We start from the raw sequence: 19,126 nt of genomic DNA, 5'->3' as shown, positions 1-19,126 counted from the left end.
TTCATTTTGACATAATTATAAAAGTATGGAATATAATTTGCTCTAATTCAGTCCCCAGTATTTTCCCTTTCCCTCTCCTCCTCCTTCCCCTGTTCCCTTCCCTCTACTAATCTTTCTGCTTTTTACCTTTAGGGTTTTTTCCAGTGTCTTTGTGGATAGACATGATGGTGAGACTCACTGTGGTATATTCACATATGCACACGGGAAGGTTGGGTCAGATTCACTTCACTCTTGTTCCCTTGCCCCGTCCCTTCTCCTGCCTCCTCAATCCCTGTCATCTACTCCACTGATCTTTCTTCTATTTTGATGGTATCCCCTATTTCCTTTCTTTCTCCTTCCCCCACTACCCCCCTGCCATCTTGGACTACCTCTCACATATGAGAGAACATTTGACCTTTGAGTATCTGAATCTGGCTTACTCCACCTAGCATGACCGTCCCCAGTTCCATCCATTCACCAGCAAATACCCTAATTTCATTCTTTCTTAAGGCTGAGTTATACATTTTCTTTATCCATTCATCCATTAAAATGCAGCTAGGTTGGCTCCATAGCTTGCTGTTGTGAACTATGCTGCTATAAATTTTGATGAGGCAGTACCCTATAGTATGCTGATTTTAGGTCTTTTGGATACATACCAAGGAGTGGGATAGGTAGGTCATATGGTGATTCCATTCTCAGTTTTTTGAGAAATCTCATATTGTTTTCCAGAGTAACTGTACTAATTTGCAGTTCCACCAATAATATATGAGTGTACCTTCCCCCCACATTCTTGCCAATACATTATGATTTGTATTCTTGATAACTGCCATTCTGAATGGAGTGAGATGGAATCACAATGCAGTTTTGATTTGTATTATGGATATTTTTTCATATATTTGTTGGCAAATTGCATTTCTTCTTTTGACACATGTCTGTTTAGTTCTTTTTAAAATTTATTCATTTTTTAAATTTTGGGGGAGGCAGTACCGGGGATTGAACTCAGGGGCACTCGACCACCAAGCCATATCCCCAGCCCTATTTTGTACTTTTTATTTAGAGACAGCGTCTCACTGAGTTGCTTAGCACCTTGCTTTTGGTTAGGCTGGCTTTGAACTTGAGATCCTGCCTCAGCCTCCTGAGCCGCTGGGATTATAGGTGTGCACCAGTGAGCCCAGCATGTGTTTAGTTCTTTGGCCAGTTTACTAATTGCGTTATTTATTTGTTTGTAGTTTTGGTGTTAAGTTTTTGGAGAATTCTCAATCTTAAATAGCGTAGATAACTAGCAGTTACCTCCTGCTTTTTATATAAATTCTCTAACAAACAAAGTCCTCTCAGAACCAAAGCATTCCCCCCCAAAGTCTCTGGGAAACAGTGGCACGATCTACATCCGGAGAACAACATACCCAGCTGTGTGGAAAACAGCATTTCCTGAGCTAACTCTGGACTTTGTACAGGGTGTTAAGTGCTTTCATATATTTCCTTATTTCATCAAGCTACCAGCCACGGGTCACACAGCTCATAAGTACTGAGCCAGTAATTAAAGATCAAGCTTCTCTCAAATTTATCCTGCTGTATCAACCCTTCTCCATCATTAATGACCTCTAAATCAGGAAAAGTCTCCTTCTAGGCTTAATTAAAATTACAAAGTTCTACTATCCTGTCCAGTGAGACCCTACATCTGGGACTTAATCAGACAGTGACAACAGAGGCTAAGAAATGTCTTCCTGAAGCTTCATAAGAAGAAAACAATATTTAATATTGGTATCAACAATGTGCCTATCTTGAAAACCAGCCACGGCAAGCAGAATGAACCTGCTGATTCCTTCACCATTCATCTATCCTTTTCCTTATTCACACAGGAAAAGGGGTCTGAGAGCAGGAGTGCTGTTTGGAATATTTAAATTGCTCCCACAGAAGAACCCGTGCTTACCAGCTTGTTGGGGTATCTGAGGAGGATGGGCTGCACGGGGACTCCGGGAATGAAGGCTCCTGGAACCACATGGGAATTTGTCATATGGTTTTCATACAAATAAGAATTTTACAATAAGAAAAAAATCAATTATAAATGCTATAAGTACGCTGATGGCTTACAAGTACAGATCACAGAATCTATTTGCATGTGTTGGCAAATGCCTAGTGTTTACCAAAATGAGGAATTTTTAAAATTAAGAATCATTCAAGCAAAATATTTGATCCTGTGCTGAAGGCACTTACATATTTCGTTCCTCATTTGTGTGCATTTTCCAAATACCTATTATTCAACAAGATTTGTTTACAAAGCAGTAATGACAAAATCAAGATGAAGAGAAATAAGAATATCTAGATAAAGACAACTCCTTGAAGTGAAAACTACCACAGTTGCCAGAAGTGAGCTATCACTTCGGCGATGTACATTCGAGCAGCCAAACAAAACCATTAAAAAAGGGTCAAGAGTTATGCTCAGGACCACCTGCCCAGTATTAAAAAGGGAGTGAATCACGGAGGGCATTTGAAAAGCCATAATAAAACAGGGACTCCACTTCACATCAGAGTACTCTGGGGATATGCAAGTTTTCCTTGGAGAAAAAGAAAATTATCTACAGTTTGTGTGTGTAGATACACACACACACACACACACACACACACACACACACACACACTCTCACACAAACTCACACAGACCCTATAAGGAAGAAGAGGTTATGATACCAAAAGAGAAAGTGAAGGAGTTAAGTTCTGTGGAATCACATAAAAAACTTTTTTCAGATAAGAGGAAATGCTCAGAGCAATCTAAAGCATTACTTTGTGTATTGCTATCTATAATCATTTGAGAAATCTTCCACACTACTTTGTTATAATACATAAATTAATTTATCTCACCTGGTTTAAAAGTAATCAAACAGGAACGATTAGTACAAGTACCTTCTGGGAAAACTAGTATCTTGGGAGAAAAGGAATAGATTTAATATTTCAGTCTAATGAATAGATTACCTCTTATTCGCTTTCTTATGACTTCACAAACAGCTGCGAACGCTTCGAAAACAAAAATGAAATAAAAAGCTAACACTTGATTCTACTGAAAGCTCGAACCAGATTATTCAATTTTCTTCTAAGAGAAATACAGTTTGGCCATTTAGGTTCTTAGAAAATAAATTTAAGCTTTGAATGGAGAATATGCTTAATTTACAAACATATTACATTTTTCTGAATGATATTTTTACCAATGATCTGAATAAATTTAAAAGAAATACGGAGGCTGTAAGTCTTAGTCAAAGTATACACTAGGCAAAGCATATTAAATTCCCTCCTTGCAGCTACACATCCTTACCCAAATAACCACCTACTTTGTCTCAGTTTTCCCATTAAATGATGTTCACTCCCACAACAGAGTTCACAGAGGTCTTGAGGACAAAGGAGAAAATTGCTTCATGCTGACCTGACTTAGCCGATGGATGGAATACAACTTATTATCTATTTTTTGAAGACGTGTTTTAGCTTTTAATGTATCTCTTTATGTTTTCCATGTGGAGAACAAGAAGTATGATTAGTTCCTCCGTTAACCGACTAGATGGCAGCTTGGTTTCCTGAAGCTTTTAAAATTTAGTTATGAGCCAAGTGCTAAGAACATCAAATAAAAGTAAAATTCTTGCACTCAACGCAGTTAGTAATATGTATTTTATAACAGAGAGGGAAAAGATTATTGAGTTAAATTGCTATAATTGCAGGTTATTTCTAAAATAAAAATTATTATGCATGCAGTGTAATTCCATCCTCCAAACTAAAAAATGGGTTTCCTATGAAAGATATAATGTTGTACTCAGTGGAAATTCTATAGCTCCATCACTAACAAGGAGCAGCCATGGAATGAACCATAAAACCTCCGAGCTGGAAGGGGCATTAGGTCACCCAGCAACAGTAATGTTGAATGTTTTCTACAATAACCCCACCCGCCCACTCCCGCCCTGGAATAGCGGTTGCTCAGCCAATGCCAAAAAATTCTAGAGATCCCAAAGCAAGACTATTCTTCCTCTGGACAGAAAGAAAGTTTTTCCTCAAACAACCAAAATGAGGTGAAATCTACCTTTCAACTCCCACCTACTTATTGCAGATATACTTTTTGATCCAAAGAGAAAAATCAAACCCTAATTACAAATGCTATTCTTCTCAATCACTGTTTAAATCGTTCCTTAGAAGCCTTGGTTTCTAAAGCCTCCTGGTCAGCCATACTCCTTTGGTACTTTAACATCTGCATGTCCTCTGCAGGACCATCAGTATGCTAGAGGTCACCTGTTGTCATCTGGACAAAGATCAAGGGACATTACCATGCAATAAATACTGCCCTCCCTAATCCTCAGCCAGCACTGTGACAAAGGGCTGCAGAGACGGTGGGTGATTTTGATACACCCTCTGAACTAAGAAGCACCACCCAAATACACTTCATAAAAGATGAAAGAGCTGGTGGGGCGCGGTGGGGCACACCTGTAATCCCAGTGGCTCTGGAGACTGAGGCAGGAGAATCAAGAGTTCAAAGCCAGCCTCAGTAAAAGTGAGGCACTCACCAACTCAGTGAGACCCTGTCTCTAAATAAAATACAAAACAGGGCTGGGGATGTGGCTCAGTGGTCGAGTGCCCCTGAATTCAATTCCTAGGACCCCAAAAAAGAAAAGATGAAAGATCTGCACCATTTTTTCAGTGAACCCAACATACTGTTGAATATAATGGGGCTTTGAAATTTCATACACTAAATTATACGATATAGACATATTAATTCATGGTGATTAAATTCGGAGATAGAAAAACCAAGTTTTATGATGGGGAAGTAGAAAATGGCTGAAGAGTCTGGCAGATAACAAGGATAACACAGTGAAGTCCATGAAGGAGCTCAGGTGGAGGAGGACTTCTGATTACTCACTAGTTCATTCACTCTGCATCCATCATGCTGAAGACACCTGGTGTGGGCGTCCACAGACGTTAGCATCTGTGGATCCACACAAGAAAGTCCACAGATGGGGGGTCAACTCAATATGGCTAAATGACCACCGACTGCCTTTTACCTGGGGCCATTCCCCTCCGGAGGTCGCTCGCTTTATTATTTCATTTATTGTGTTCTTTCGGGAATCCGGATCCACACGGGACACCAACACTGGCTGCACGGCCCGTAAGAGACCTTTAAGATGAAGAAAAAATCCAACCAAGCATTTTTTTTTTGACTAAAGCCAGCATAGCAATAGTATAGGATAAAACATAAGACAAAATGGAAAACTGAAATGATAGCAAATAAACAACTAAAAAATACTGCAAAGTTTATTAGAACTTAGTTTCTAGTTTCAAAAAGAGAGGTGGAAAGTTATATCTAAAAAGATCTCATGGGCTGGGGCTGTGGCTCAGTGGCAGAGCACTTGCCTAGCAGGTGTGAGGCACTGGGTTCAATCCTTAGCACCACATAAAAAATAAATAAAATAAAGGCATTCTGCCCATCGACAACAACAATTTTTTTTTTCTTTTACAGATTTCATTAATGTAACAGAAGTATGTGGAGAGCGGATAATATGAAAAGAGGCAAATACAATTTTTCTCCCCAGTGGTCTTCTGCCTTGACAGACATTAAAACTTTGGAATATTCAAGATTGTCGTGTTGAATTTTAGGAATATTTTGAAAAATGATTATCTAAATTCACAGTGCACATAAGTAGAAGGCAACTTTACACATTTTACTGAAATTTTCAAAAAGTCAGTGTTCTCGACAGCTTCCAACCACACGCAAAATAAGCCTCCATTTAGCAAAAGCTCATTGCTACACACTTTCCAGGAAGATAAAAACACATTACATACAGCATTGTGGTCACAGTCAAGAAACACAGTGCCTGGGCTGAAGGACACGGCTTCTAGGACTGCTACCACTTCTGCAGAGCACAGGGGCCACCTTCACCCCCTCTCCCTTGTCACCTGAGAGAGAATCCTGGACAACTGGGAGCTGTGACTTGGAGACTGATTCCTTAGGGAGGGACCAAAGTATCTGATGGGAAAAACACTTCACTTGCTTCATTATTTCTTACGGCAGGAAGCGCTGACTGTTCCTCACCATGATTTTCAGAGGTCCCTCATGGACTCCCAGAGTAACCAGGAAGAAAACAAGGGTTTGGAGAAAAGACTCCGTACGCCTATCAGCCTAACACCTGAACAGAAATTCATGAAAAAGCACGTAAACTGTGCATTGGTTCAATTCTCTCTCAAAATAAATAACTAAATAAATAAAACAAAACAAAAAACAAGAATCAGCATGTCCAGTATTTGAACACTGGTCTTCCTCAGCCATAAATAAGAACAAGACAGGATGATATGATAATAAAAATAGGTATTAAAAAGAATGATGAGGCTATAGATTAATAAAGTCTAGCCTTTTTTCATAAATTCATTCTTTCCATATAGGACCTAATTATAAGAAGAAGAAATATGTTGAAATATTTTAAAGTTTTTTTTTAAAAATTTACCAAAAAAAACCCAATACGATTATTTTAATTTCAAGCATAAGCATGAAAATATTTCATCTGTTACCTCTCAAGTACTTACTGCCAATCATAGGGATCTGGACAGTTTCATACCGAGACACCAACGAAGGCAGTCCAGACACAATACAGGCAATCCCATCAAAGAAGGACGAATGAGGGGCGACAACAAAAATGGGTGCTTCCAAAGCGCTCGCAGCCTTTCCTTTCACACTCACTTTAAATCCCATGGAAAAGTAGAGGGCGTAACCCAGATACCTCAAAACCAAGTGAGTAACTGTCCTTTGAAAATAAATGCAGAAAAGACATAATTAGCTTTGCTGATCGAAGTTAAGCAGCATGGCTTCACTCTAAAATACAAGAAAAAAAAACGTGTCAAAGAATTGCATTTTAAAATATAAGCTTGGGAGATGAACAGCTAACACTTACAGGGAACTCTTACTGTAGGTGCCAGTCACTATCCTTGGCCTAATCTATTGAAAAGTTGGTATTATTTGTTACTATTCCAATTTTACAGGTGACAATAGTGAGGCATGGAGAAGTAATTTGCCCCAGGATATGTAGCTATTAAATGTCTCCATTGCTCTGTGACTATAAAGTGACAAAAATGAATTTTAGCTGGGTGAGGCAACACACAACTGTAATCCCAGGGTCTTGGGAGGCTGAGGCAGGAGGAACATAAGTTGGAGGTTAGCCTTAGAAACTTACCTAGACCCTAAGCAACTTCATGAGAATCTGTCTCAAAATTTAAAAAAATAAATAAAAACTGAGGAAGTATCTCAGTGGTAAAGTATACCTGGGTTTAATTCCTACTACAAAAAATAAATAAATAAAATTTATTTTTAATTAACACATGTTCCCCACTGAGACAACCAAATCAGTACTGCCCTTCAAAAGTAGCCAACTTAGGAATCTCTATTTGTGTCATGAAAATGCTGCTAGTTCCCCAACACTTTTAGACCCTTCACCTGAATTTGTCCTCAGAATTACTTTAGGAATAATTTTTAGAAGCAAATCTCATCTGCATTGCTTAGCCCTTTGACATCATGAATCTTCAGAAGTAGGGGTTGGGGACATAGCTCGTGACAGAGTGCTTGCTGAAGTGCTTGAAGGCCCTGGCTTTGCTCCCCAGCAACCCCCATGCTTCAGGAAATAAATTTGTATCTTGAAAACAACTTCAGAAATGAATTTAGCATCTTACTTCCATGGTCCAGAGAAGCACCTAAGGGATTCCAAAAATCTAGTTGTTTACTTTTTAAAATTAGCCATTGGAGACTAATTTTCATTAAAATCATGCCTGGGCCCATGGTGGACACCCAAGACAGGTAAAAGAAATCTCTGATTTGACAAGCTTGCCGGAGAAGGAAACCCAAGCAGATTCCCAGGAGCACAAACACAGACTGGAGATTTTCGTAAACGAATTAAACATATAGCTTTTCATGACAAGTAAAATAAAATATGCACAGTTGTCCCTTGGTATCCATGGGCAACCCTTGTGGATAAAAAGTCTTCAAATGCTCAAGCCTTTTAAATAATATGGTATATAATAATATCTGTGTATAACCTTGCTTTCAATTGCCTCAGCCTATTTGTAAGATCTAATCCATGTAATTGCTACGTAAATAGGTAGTAAACTGCATTGTATAGGGAAAAACAAGCAAAAGAGTCTGCACTTGTTCAGTACAGATGTATTTTTCCGATATCTTTGATCCACAGTTGGTTGAATCTGCAGATGTGGAGGGGTGACTGCATACTGCTCGCAAGGTATCTTAAGGAGAGCAATCAAAAATGGGCTTCTGACCTACGCCAACTTTCTGGTAATAATACAGTGAGGAATTATCAGCAGCTAGCCTCTGGGGAAGTCTGTGACTTTTATTTCTTAGCAAGAAGTGAGACACAGAAAACCAAAGTACTTTTCCAAAGAGCTCCGGAAATAACACAGCTCTCCTCTTCCCCTTTAGTTTGGACAGGAAATCTCTATTCACACATGGGTATGAAGTGCACCCCTTCACCAACTTTCAAACATTTCCAAGTATTCCTATTCAGTGCCATTAGACACTGACATTTAAATGTTTTAAACATTAAAGTCTGAGGCCACATAGTAACTTCAACATTGCCTGATTGAGGGGAGTTAGTGAAAACTATTTTCACAGAGAAAGGTAAAACTTTATTTTCTACTATTTTTTATATTTATTTTCTGGATTCTGAAGGCTACTTCTCCCATCCTCCTAGACTTACATAAGCCACTAACAATAGAAACCAAAGAGATAATCTGAAAAAAAAAAATCGGAGAATCATGAAAAACGTGCCTTGAGGTGTTGTCTTCTCCTGCACAACCTTGATTATGACACAGAGCATCATGACCTGCCAGCACGGGGTTCACCTCCACCTCAAACCAGCCTCATGTTTGATATTGACATTAGTTCACTAGAACACGCACTGAACAGAAAACTGCACATCCTTAAAAGTTTCTAGAACAGTATTTCCCAAAATTTTTGGAGGACGTATCCACATTTGAGATTTGGATTAAGGAACATATCCTTGTGTGATGGGGAAGGAAAATCGGTGCAAAATTTCAAGAGAGTTCGCTAGTGTCCTAAAACAGATCTATGGATTTGGAATCCACATCAGGAAGCCCCATGTTGATGACACACAGGTGGCGACCATTTGGCTCTGGCCGACACGAATGAACGTTCATCAGCAGCTTCATTCATTATGATCAGTCAGTTCTCTGATGCCAACCTAACTGTGGCAGAATGGAAGTCTAACATAAAATGTTAACATCTGGAAGAGTTAGACTGCATTAATGATTAAGCTGTATTACGATAATCACTAAAGAAATTAAGGAAAAATAATATAATTGATACACTTATATGCCCCTGCAAAAAGCATTTTGTTACTGTGGGGAGACCAAAGCAATTGTGAAAATAGGAAAAGCAAAATATAGCAAACTATTTTACAGTTGCAATATTTGCAGGTATATTGGTGCTGGGGTTGTGGCTCAGGTGGTAGAGTGCTCGCCTGCACATGTAAGGCACTGGGTTTGATCCTCAGCACTGTATAGAAATTTAAAATAAAGAAATATATGCAGGTATACTGAATGACTATCAGAAATGGGGATCTCTCTCTCTCTCTCTCTCTCTCTCTCTCTCTCTCTCTTTCTTTTTGTACCAGGGATTGAGCTCAGGAGTGCTTAACCACTGAGCCACATCATCCCCAGTACCACCCTGGCCCTTTTTTTCCCATTTTATTTAGAGACAGGATTTCATTAAGTAGCTTAGGGCCTTTGTAAATTGCTGAGGCTAGCTTTAAACTTGCAATCCTCCTGCCTCAGCCTCCCAAACCACTGGGAGTACAGCATGTGCCACTAGGATTATCATTTTGGCAATAATTCAGAAAACAAAGTCTTTTAACATAAGAAAATTATAAAGTCAACAGATGATTAACAGAAATGTGTTTGGGCAGTAATCTCTACATAAATTAAGGTCCGTTTTATCAAAGAAATGAATTATTAAATTTGGGTAAGTTAAATAAAAATACACATCAGTGATTTTTTGTCATCTGGATCCACCTGACTTCTGGACTATGTGTTTCTTACCGTCTCCAGTCGGTCACTGGGTAAGTCGGCTTCTCGGGACAGCAAGCTATGAAGGCGGCAGCAAATGGCCAAGATAATAAGAAAAGCAATCCAATCAAAATGACCCGAAGTGGGAGCAGGATGATTCCAAGAAGGAAAGCCTGAAAGTCAAAGTGGATAAAAACAGATCGACTGACATCATTTTAACATGTTGCTATGGAGCTGAACCACGCAACAGGAAAGCTTAATGCTATTCATGCATCTACCCACAGATGAACTGGGTACTGTGCTGCCCACATTAGAATGTAAACACAGAGAAGAACAAGCCATGGCGTTTGACCTCACAAAGCCAATCACATACTGAAGAAATAGTGATGAAAACCTGAAGAGAGCTTGACCTGTACACTGACCAGAGTGAATGGAGAGGCTGAGGAGACAGAGAAAGGGGTGTCTGATTTGGCAGTCAGGGAAAGCTTCCTGGAGGAGGTGCTGAATGGTCTTGCAAGACAAGCAAGTACTAGCAAGATAAGAGGGAGAAAGTGTTATCTGACAGCTACAGGTTGAAGGAAGAATGTGAATGGAGGCACCAGAGTACGAGAAAGTGAGTGTGCTATTGAATATGCCTGCCAGCCCTAACAATAAGGAGATGGAGGAGGATAAAATAAAAGAAAAAAATAAGTAATGCAAATAAGAACAGCAATTAATACATGAATGCTTCCTACAGGCTCAGGCTGTAAACAATGGCATGTAGTAATTCATTTAACTGCAATCTGATGTCAAAGACAGAAGTAGTACAGAGGGTTAAATTAAATTACTTAATAAGATCATATAGTTAGTAAATGGCAGAACCAGGATCTGAACCCAGTTTGGTGGCCTTTACTTATACCACACTGCCTTTCAAGTGAAATAAATTCTCCTTAGGTATAATGCACTGTCTTTTTTTCACATAAAAAATGACACTATTTAACAGTGCCTCTTTCTATCTCTACTAGCTCTTATGTCATCAAATAACTTATAAAAAATGCAAAAAGTATTCTAGTTACCCGATCTCTGCCAACTTATTTGAGTGCATGTGTATGTCTGGTTCAAACATACATACAAGAAAAAGGTCAGGTCTTCACTGTGTAATTCAGTGACCTTGATCTTGATCGGCATGTACTCGTGTAATTGCCACCCAAGTCAACACATGGAACATACCTACCACTCTGGAAAGCCAGCTTGTGCCTCTTCCAGTCCCTGCCTATACTCCTGGGCAACAGAGGATGAATTTCTGTCACCACAGCTTAGACTGATGTGTTCTTGAATGTCACACAAATGGAATCATGTGACGTAACCTTATATGGCATGCTTCCTCCACTTAACATACTTCTTGGTTGAACTGGGTTGTTTTGCATAACAGTAATTCATTCTTTTGGACTGCAGAGTATTATTCCACTGTATAACCCTTTGATGATCTGTTCACTGATAAAGCCACTGTGAACACTCTGATACACGCCTTTCTGTAAATATAAGTCTTCAGTTTTCTAGGAGTGGAATTGCTGAGCCATAGATGTTAATTAACTTCTCTAAGGAACTAACAGTTTTCCAAAGTAGTTGTATCATTTTAAAGTATCACTGGCAGTGTGTGAGAATTACATTGCTGTATATCCTGGCCAATCATTGTTGTTGGTAGTTTTTTGAAAAATCAACTTGTTAAGAGACAATTTACATAAAATAAAAGGCATCTCTTTTAAACTCTATATATTATGAGTTTATCAAGAGCATAGACCTATGAGTATGAATGAATATAATCTATTCATTCATCTATCCTTCTGTAGACACCCAACCGTCTAATTGTGTTATTTTGAAATAAATCTTGAAATCAGGTTGTATGTGACATACAACTTTTTCTGCTTCAACATTTTTTGGGGAGTAAGGTATTCTAGATCCTTTACACTTCCACATAAATTTCAGAATTAATTTATCAGCTTGCCAGACTAATAAAATCTGTTAGGATTTTTATTGGGATTTCAATAAATCTATAGACAAATCTGGAAGAAACTGTCCTCTTAATAACACTGGTTCTGACGGTTTATAAACATGATTTATTTTTCCACTTACATGAGTCTTCATTAATTTCTTACAGCAATATTTTGTTGTTTTCAGTGTAGTAGTCTTACAAGGTCTTGGTTAAAAGCATTAAGTATGTAAGGTCATTTTATTGTTATTATTGTTTTGTTATTGTTATTATACATGCGATTATTTAATTTCATTTTACAACTGTATCCTCGTAGGGTATAGACATAAAATTGATTTTAAGTTCTGATCTTATTTCCTATGACCGAGCCAACTTGATTTATTAGTTCTAGTGGTTAGTTGTTTTGCAGATTACTTAGAAAGTTCTTCATACACAACCATGTGCTCATCTCTGAATAAAGACAGGTGTACACTTTTCTTTCTGGTCTATATGCTTTCTTTACTTTTTCTTGTCTTATTGCACTGACTAGCACCCCTAGTTCAGTGCTGAATAGAAATGGTGAACAAGATAATTGCCTTGTTCCCAACCTTTGGGGAAACCATTATATTAACAGGAAGTACTTCATAAATATCCTGTATCAGGTTAAAAGTTTCCTTTTATTCCTCCTTTATTGAGAACATTTTTTATTATCATCAGTGTGTGTTGAATTTTATCAAATGAGCAACAAAATTTATGTATCTGACAAGATCATAGATTTTTACTATATATTCTGCTAACAAGGTAAATTACACTGAAATTGAAATTTTGGTATGTTAAATTAACATTGGATTACTGAGACAAATCAAACTTGGAATATATATGATATACTATACTTCCCAAATATTGTTGTATTTGACCTGATGACATTTTGTTAAGAGACTTTATATCTAAAACCATGAGAGATATTGGTCTATAATTTTCTTTTCTTGTAATATCTTTTTTCAGATTTTGGTATTGAGGTGATCCTAACCACATAAAACTTGTTGGGAAGTATTCCACCCTTCTCTACTTTCTGAAAGAACTTGTGGAAGTGTTTTATTGTGCTCTTAAAAGTCTGACAGAATTAATAAAGTGAAATAACCTTGGCAAGGAGTTTTCTTTAAATGTGTGTGTATAATTCAATTTTTTTCATAAAGATCTAGTCATATTTTCTAGTTCTTCTATTCATTTTGTTATACTGGATGGATTCTTGTCCTTTCCTACATGTTTCAAGTTTTGATAATAATCTCTTAATAGTCATTTAATCTGTAATGAAATATGTTTTTTTCATTCCTGATACTGGTAATTTGTATTTTCGCATTTATCAGTCTTGGTGGGGATATAACAATTTTCTTAACTTATTCAATTTTATTAGTATACCAACCAAACATTTGAATTAGTTGACTTTCTTTGTGGTTTGCTTTCAATTTCATCTCTTGTATTCATGTTCTTGCTTTGAGTTACTTCTTGTGTAATTTATCATCCTCCTAGCTTCTGGAAATGAGAACTTAAAATCATTACTTTTGAAACTGTTACTTAAGTATTTAAATCTGTCCATTTACCTCTATACATTGCTTTCCCTGAATCCCATAATTTTGGTATTTTGGATTTTCATTTTCTATTTAGTTTAAAACATTTTAAAATTTTCACTGGTGATTTCTTTTTTGACCTAGGAACTCTTTTAAAGTGCTCAGTACGATGTCTAAATATGTGGGCAGCCGTAATGTTAAACAAGTGCCTCTGATTGTTTTCAAAACACACTGAGAAAAGGCTGTGCTGGATGAGCCCCACTGCAGGTCCAAAGAAGCCTTGCAAATGTAGTCATGCAGGCAGCCACCAGCCAGGGCAGATGATGACATTTGTCTGGGAATGGTTCTCTGATGGAGTCCCAATCTTATTCTTTTCCCTGTAACCACCACAGGGGAGGCATGGTTAGCATGTGTAATCATGTGTGATCAGCTTCTTTATCCTTCTAGTTTTTCCTTCCTTCCAGAATCCCTGAAGGCTTTTATGCAAATACAGTTTAGGGATCTGCTGAGAATGTAGGAGGAATTTACATGCCAATTAAGGGGCTCCTTCCTCTCTAGCTTCCTCCTTTCTGGTACTTCCTTCCTCAATTTCCAGTCACTCTGACTGCCGTGAACTCTGTTCTCTGTCGTCTCTCACAAAAGACCAATAAGACTGAAGCTGTCTACCAATCCCTCCCATGGTATCAAGAGAGAAGAACCCTTTGGAAAAAAAGAGGGGACACAGGGAAATTTCACACAGTATACGAACAAATCTCCTCCAGTTTCTTTCTTTTTTTTCTCCAGAGTACCTTCATATAGTTTCTTATAATCTGATCAGGACTAATTGTAATCTATGAGATTGTCCAGTTTAAGCTACTACTACTCCACCATCCCTGGGACCAGAACTAACCCTGTTAAATTTCTTCACCTGAAAAACTGACTTATGAATACAGTAAAACTTAGCTATCATTCTATTTTCTGTACGATAAATTATAAATAAAGAAGACATGGAGGAGTTCCAGAACTATTACTAGGAGAGATCTTGTTTGGCCTTTATTGCACTAACACATGGAATTATATATTTTGTACTTCTTTTTTTTTTTTTAACTTTCTCGGTGAAACGTAAGCGTTAGATGAGCAGGCCCTATTTCTGTAGCTCACTGCTATATCCTCAGATATTAGTACTGCACCTAGTGGAGGCATTCAGCAAATATTTTTGGTCTGAATGAATGGCCCCCAAATTACAACCAAAAACTCATTTCAATTCTGCTCTCAATTGAGGACATAAAAAGGAAGCTACATGCCACAAAATAACAAACTCTTAAGTAGTCAAAAAATGGACCAGGGATGAAATTAAGCCCTAAAATGAGTTCCAAAAGTGACAACAGTTCTTAAGTAAGACACTAGTCATCATTCATTGTCTTGATTTGAATCTGAGTGAATCCTCTTAAGTATTAATTTGTCATTCTTGAATGAAAGTATGTCCATCCTTTAAAATAAATAATGCAGACAACACTGTTCTCAGCCATTACTCTTTACTGGCTAAGGATGTGGCTCAGGGGTTAAGTGTCTCTGGGTTCAATCTCCCACACCAATAAAATAAAATAAAATAAAATAAATTTTTTTCCTCTTTACCCAGAACATTCAAGCCATTCCAACATCTTTGGTATCATTCATCAAGAGAGATTTTAAAAATTTAATAATCAGACCATGTTCAACTCATTCAATCTAAGCTAATTTTAATAATATATATAATTTATAGACAACTAATAGCATAATGATCAATATTTAGATCAGCATACATTACCTTCACTTAATTCTAACCTTCCTTTGAGGTTTATTATTTCAATTTAATAGATGAATAGATCAGGGAGATTAAGTGACTTGGCCAAGTCACAAATACCTAAGTCTTCAAAGACTAGTGCCTCTCCAATCTACCACAGCTCTTATAAGAGTTCTTTCAAAGCATTCTAAACAGTCACAGACCAGGTGATTAAAAACAGACAACAATAACCACAACACACACCAAAATTAGTAATCTACTGTAGGTGCTATACAAATATTTATAAGTATGCCACATTGAATCTTGCTCCAAAATATGAAGCCAACAGGTGAACATACTTTCCATTTACACATGACTGATCTGACTAAATTTAATCCTGAATGGTCAATATATTTAGAAGTGCTACAGTCTTGTCAAGCTACCAAGGGAACATCTGTCCATTTAAAGACACAGATCAACTTTTCAAACTAGTTTCTTTACAAGGAGGTATTACTACAACTCTTCCTTTCCCTTCCTCCCTCATACTCTTTTTTCAACCAGACATCTACCTCCCATTATCCTACCATCCCATACTGCTTAGCTCAGCACTAAACCTGCCCTCACAGGACAGCACAATAGTCTCGGCTGTGCATATAAAAAGACTTCAAAATTACAGTCCTTCAATCCAAAATAATGAAATCTTTGAGACAGACAGGGAAAGAAAATAAAAATAAAAAAATTATTCCCCTGCAGGACACACAGGACAAGTATATCTTGCAGAGTCTATCTGATTCTTCAATCAATAATTTCATCACGAGGAAGTCCAAAAAGCGAGACTGCGTAAAAGCAGTCCTTTATCAGATAAGGGAAGGAAAGCAAACTTCCTTTGTGGGAACAGCTACTTTTAACCGTGGCTCCCCCTCATCCTCGAATCTAGGAAAAATGTTTGGGTGAAAGCTGAGGAAGATGGAAAACCCTCAAACGCCCTAAACGGATACGTCTAATAAGTCACCCCTCTTTCTCGATTCTGAATTTCTAGCCAGGATGTCCCAGCTCAGCTAGATCTTTCCAGCCTTACCTGTTCCAACTCCACACCTGGGTTCCCAGCCTTCTCCCTCCTTACTCATCCCAAGGCAAAAGGAAAAAAACAACCCTCCCCCAAGCCCACTCTCCCGAGGTAGGTCTGCCTCCACCTTCTCCCGGGACTCAAATCCAATCCAGCCGGATCGCCCAGCTCGGGCAAGGTGGGTCTCCGCCTGCTCAGCCTCCTGGCCTCCGGAGGCTCCTCTCAGACCTGCCTCCTCCGCACCTGCGCTTCTCCCGCCCGCAGCGTCCTCCACCCCCAGACCCGCGGCCCTCGGACGCCCCCGGGGGCTGCCCCCTTTCCCGCAGGCCGCCCCCCTCTGTCACCCGCGCCTGCCGCTCACCTGCAGCAGCCTGGCCGTGCCGAGGCCCGTCTGCTGCACGAAGGGGTTGGGCACCGGCGGCGGGATGAAGGACGCCTGGCGAGGCACCATGGGCGGCCGATGCTCTGCGGCCCCGACGCCCGAGCCTGGCACGGTGGCCGCCACCGCCGCCGCCTCGGAGCACCGGTTCATGGCCGAGCTGGGCGTGGGACCCGAGCGCAGAGAAGGAAGCCGAGCGCGCAGGCCGGCGCCGCAGCCCAGACCCAGCCGCAGCCCCTCAGGAGTCCCAGCCCGAGGCGCCGCTGGGGGCCCTCTGCGCACGCGCCAAAATTACCTAGGCGCCGGCCGCCCCGCCCCTGGGCTGTGGCCCCGCCTCCCTTAGGTACCTGGCTCCTCCCCTTCTGTAATCTAGTCCCGCCCCCTCGGAGATGACTGCTGTCTTTCAGCAAGATGACTGTGAAGGGTAGCATTGTAACCTTAATGCTCCAACCAGGGGCACTTTAGGCGGAGTTCTCTGCTTTAGGGCCAGGCAAATCCGGGGTTTCACTTTGTCTTACTTTCTGGCCATGAGCTGTGTTCATGATCCTCACTGCCTCCTGTAAATCCAACAAGGCTAGGAGCAACACCTTCCCCTGGGCTGTTCCAGCAAGTGAATTGAAATCATTAGGGGGCTTTGCTCTTGTGTAAACCAGTTTGAGTTCCAAGTTTGTAGGCTAATATAGACATTCGTACCAGGGATGGAAAATGCTCCTCATAAATCTTATGGAATGACTGGGGAATGGTTCCCCAGAGGATGTAACAGAGCTGCTACTAGAAAAGGCAAAGACAAGTTGACTTGCACAGTAGATGAGGAACCCGACTGAGAAAAAGGGAACGATTTGGGCGTGGCTCCATTTCAACCTGAGGAAGTACAGGGGCCTGTCTGGGCCTTGATGGGTGAGGGCCTGGGGACACAGGAGTTGTTCCAGGACCTGAGACCAATGGATTGATCTCCAAGTGGCTAGAGTGAAAGAATGAAGATGGCTCTTCTGGGTCTCTTATTTTTCCAAATAAATTTCATGATTGCTTTTTCTATTTCTATGAAGAATGTCGTTGGCATTTTAATAGAAATTGCATTAAATATGTATAATGCTTTTGGGAGTAGGGCCACTTTGACAATATTAATTCTGCCTATCCAGGAACATGGGAGATCTTTCACCTTCTGAGGTTTTCTTCAATTTCTTTCTTTGGTGTTCTGTAGTTTTCATTGTAGAGGTCTTTCACCTCTTTTGTTAAATTGATTCCCAGGTATTTTATTTTATTTGAGGCTATTGTGGATGGGGTAGTTTTTCTGATTTCTCTTTCAGTGGATTCATTACTAATATATAGGAATGCATTTGATTTATAGCTGTTGATTTTATATCCTGCTCTTTCTTTACTGAATTCACTTATTAGTTCTAGAAGTTTTCTGGTGGAATTTTTTGGGTCTTCTAGATATTGAATCATGTCATCAGCAAATAGTGATAGTTTGAGTTCTTCTTTACCTATTTGTATTCCTTTAATTTCTTTCTTCTGTCTAAATGCTCTGGCTAGAGTTTCAAGGGTGATGTTGAATAGAAGTGGTGAAAAAGGATATCCTTGCCTTGTTCCAGTTTTTAGAGGGAATGCTTTCAATTTTTCTCCATTTAGAATGATGCTAGCATTGGGTTTAGCATCAATAGCTTTTATAATGTTGAGGTATGTTCCTTCTATCCCTAGCTTTTCTAGTGTTTTAAACATGAAACTGTACTGTATTTTGTCAAATGCTTTATCTGCATCTATTGAGATGATGATATGCTTCTTGTTTTTATGTCTATTAATATGATGAGTTACATTTATTGATTTCCATATGTCGAACCAACCCTGCATCCCTGGGATGAATCCCACTTGATCATGGTGCACTATCTTTTTGGTATGTTTTTGTATTTGATTTGCCAGAATTTTATTGAGAATTTTTGCATCTATGTTCATCAGGAATATTGGTCTGCAGTTTTCTTTCCTTGATGTGCCTTTGTCTGGTTTTAGTATCAGAGTGATATTAGCCTCATAGAATAAGTTGGAAGGGTTCCCTCCTTTTCTATTTCATGGAATACTTTGAGGTGTACTGGTGTTAATTCTTCTTCTAAAGTCTTATAGAACTTGGCTGAGAGCTATAGAAACAAAAACAGCATGGTATTGGCACCAAAATGAACTTATAGACAAATGGGACAGAATAGGGGACACAGAGAATAACCCACATAGATACGGTTATCTCATACTAGACAAAGGTGCCAAAAACATTCACTGGAGAAAAGATAGTCTCTTCAACAAATGGTGCTGGCAAAACTGGAAATTCATATGTAGAAAAATGAAATTAAACTTCTCTCTCTCACCCTGCGTAAAAATCAACTCAAAGTAGATCAAAGACTTAGGCACT

General features: G+C 39.2%; 1 protein-coding gene across 2 annotated transcripts in view; it reads right to left on the bottom strand.

Annotated features, from left to right (window-relative positions):
* Lpcat2 (lysophosphatidylcholine acyltransferase 2) overlaps positions 1–16,884 on the bottom strand; it is a 59,385-nt gene extending 42,501 nt beyond the window's left edge. For both annotated transcript variants that reach the window (XM_076838020.2, XM_076838021.2), the window contains exons 1-6: positions 16,714–16,884; positions 10,063–10,202; positions 6,529–6,746; positions 5,013–5,125; positions 2,839–2,899; positions 1,910–1,968 (exon numbers count right to left, since the gene is read on the bottom strand). In XM_076838020.2, the coding sequence (XP_076694135.1) occupies positions 1,910–1,968; positions 2,839–2,899; positions 5,013–5,125; positions 6,529–6,746; positions 10,063–10,202; positions 16,714–16,884 (762 nt within the window). The remainder of the gene's footprint in view (positions 1–1,909; positions 1,969–2,838; positions 2,900–5,012; positions 5,126–6,528; positions 6,747–10,062; positions 10,203–16,713) is intronic.
* Positions 16,885–19,126: the final 2,242 nt, after the last annotated feature.

The sequence above is a fragment of the Callospermophilus lateralis genome, chromosome 18 (genome assembly GCF_048772815.1).
Source record: "Callospermophilus lateralis isolate mCalLat2 chromosome 18, mCalLat2.hap1, whole genome shotgun sequence".
In the NCBI taxonomy this organism is placed as follows: domain Eukaryota; kingdom Metazoa; phylum Chordata; class Mammalia; order Rodentia; family Sciuridae; genus Callospermophilus; species Callospermophilus lateralis.
This window is presented reverse-complemented; position numbering and strand designations above follow the sequence as displayed.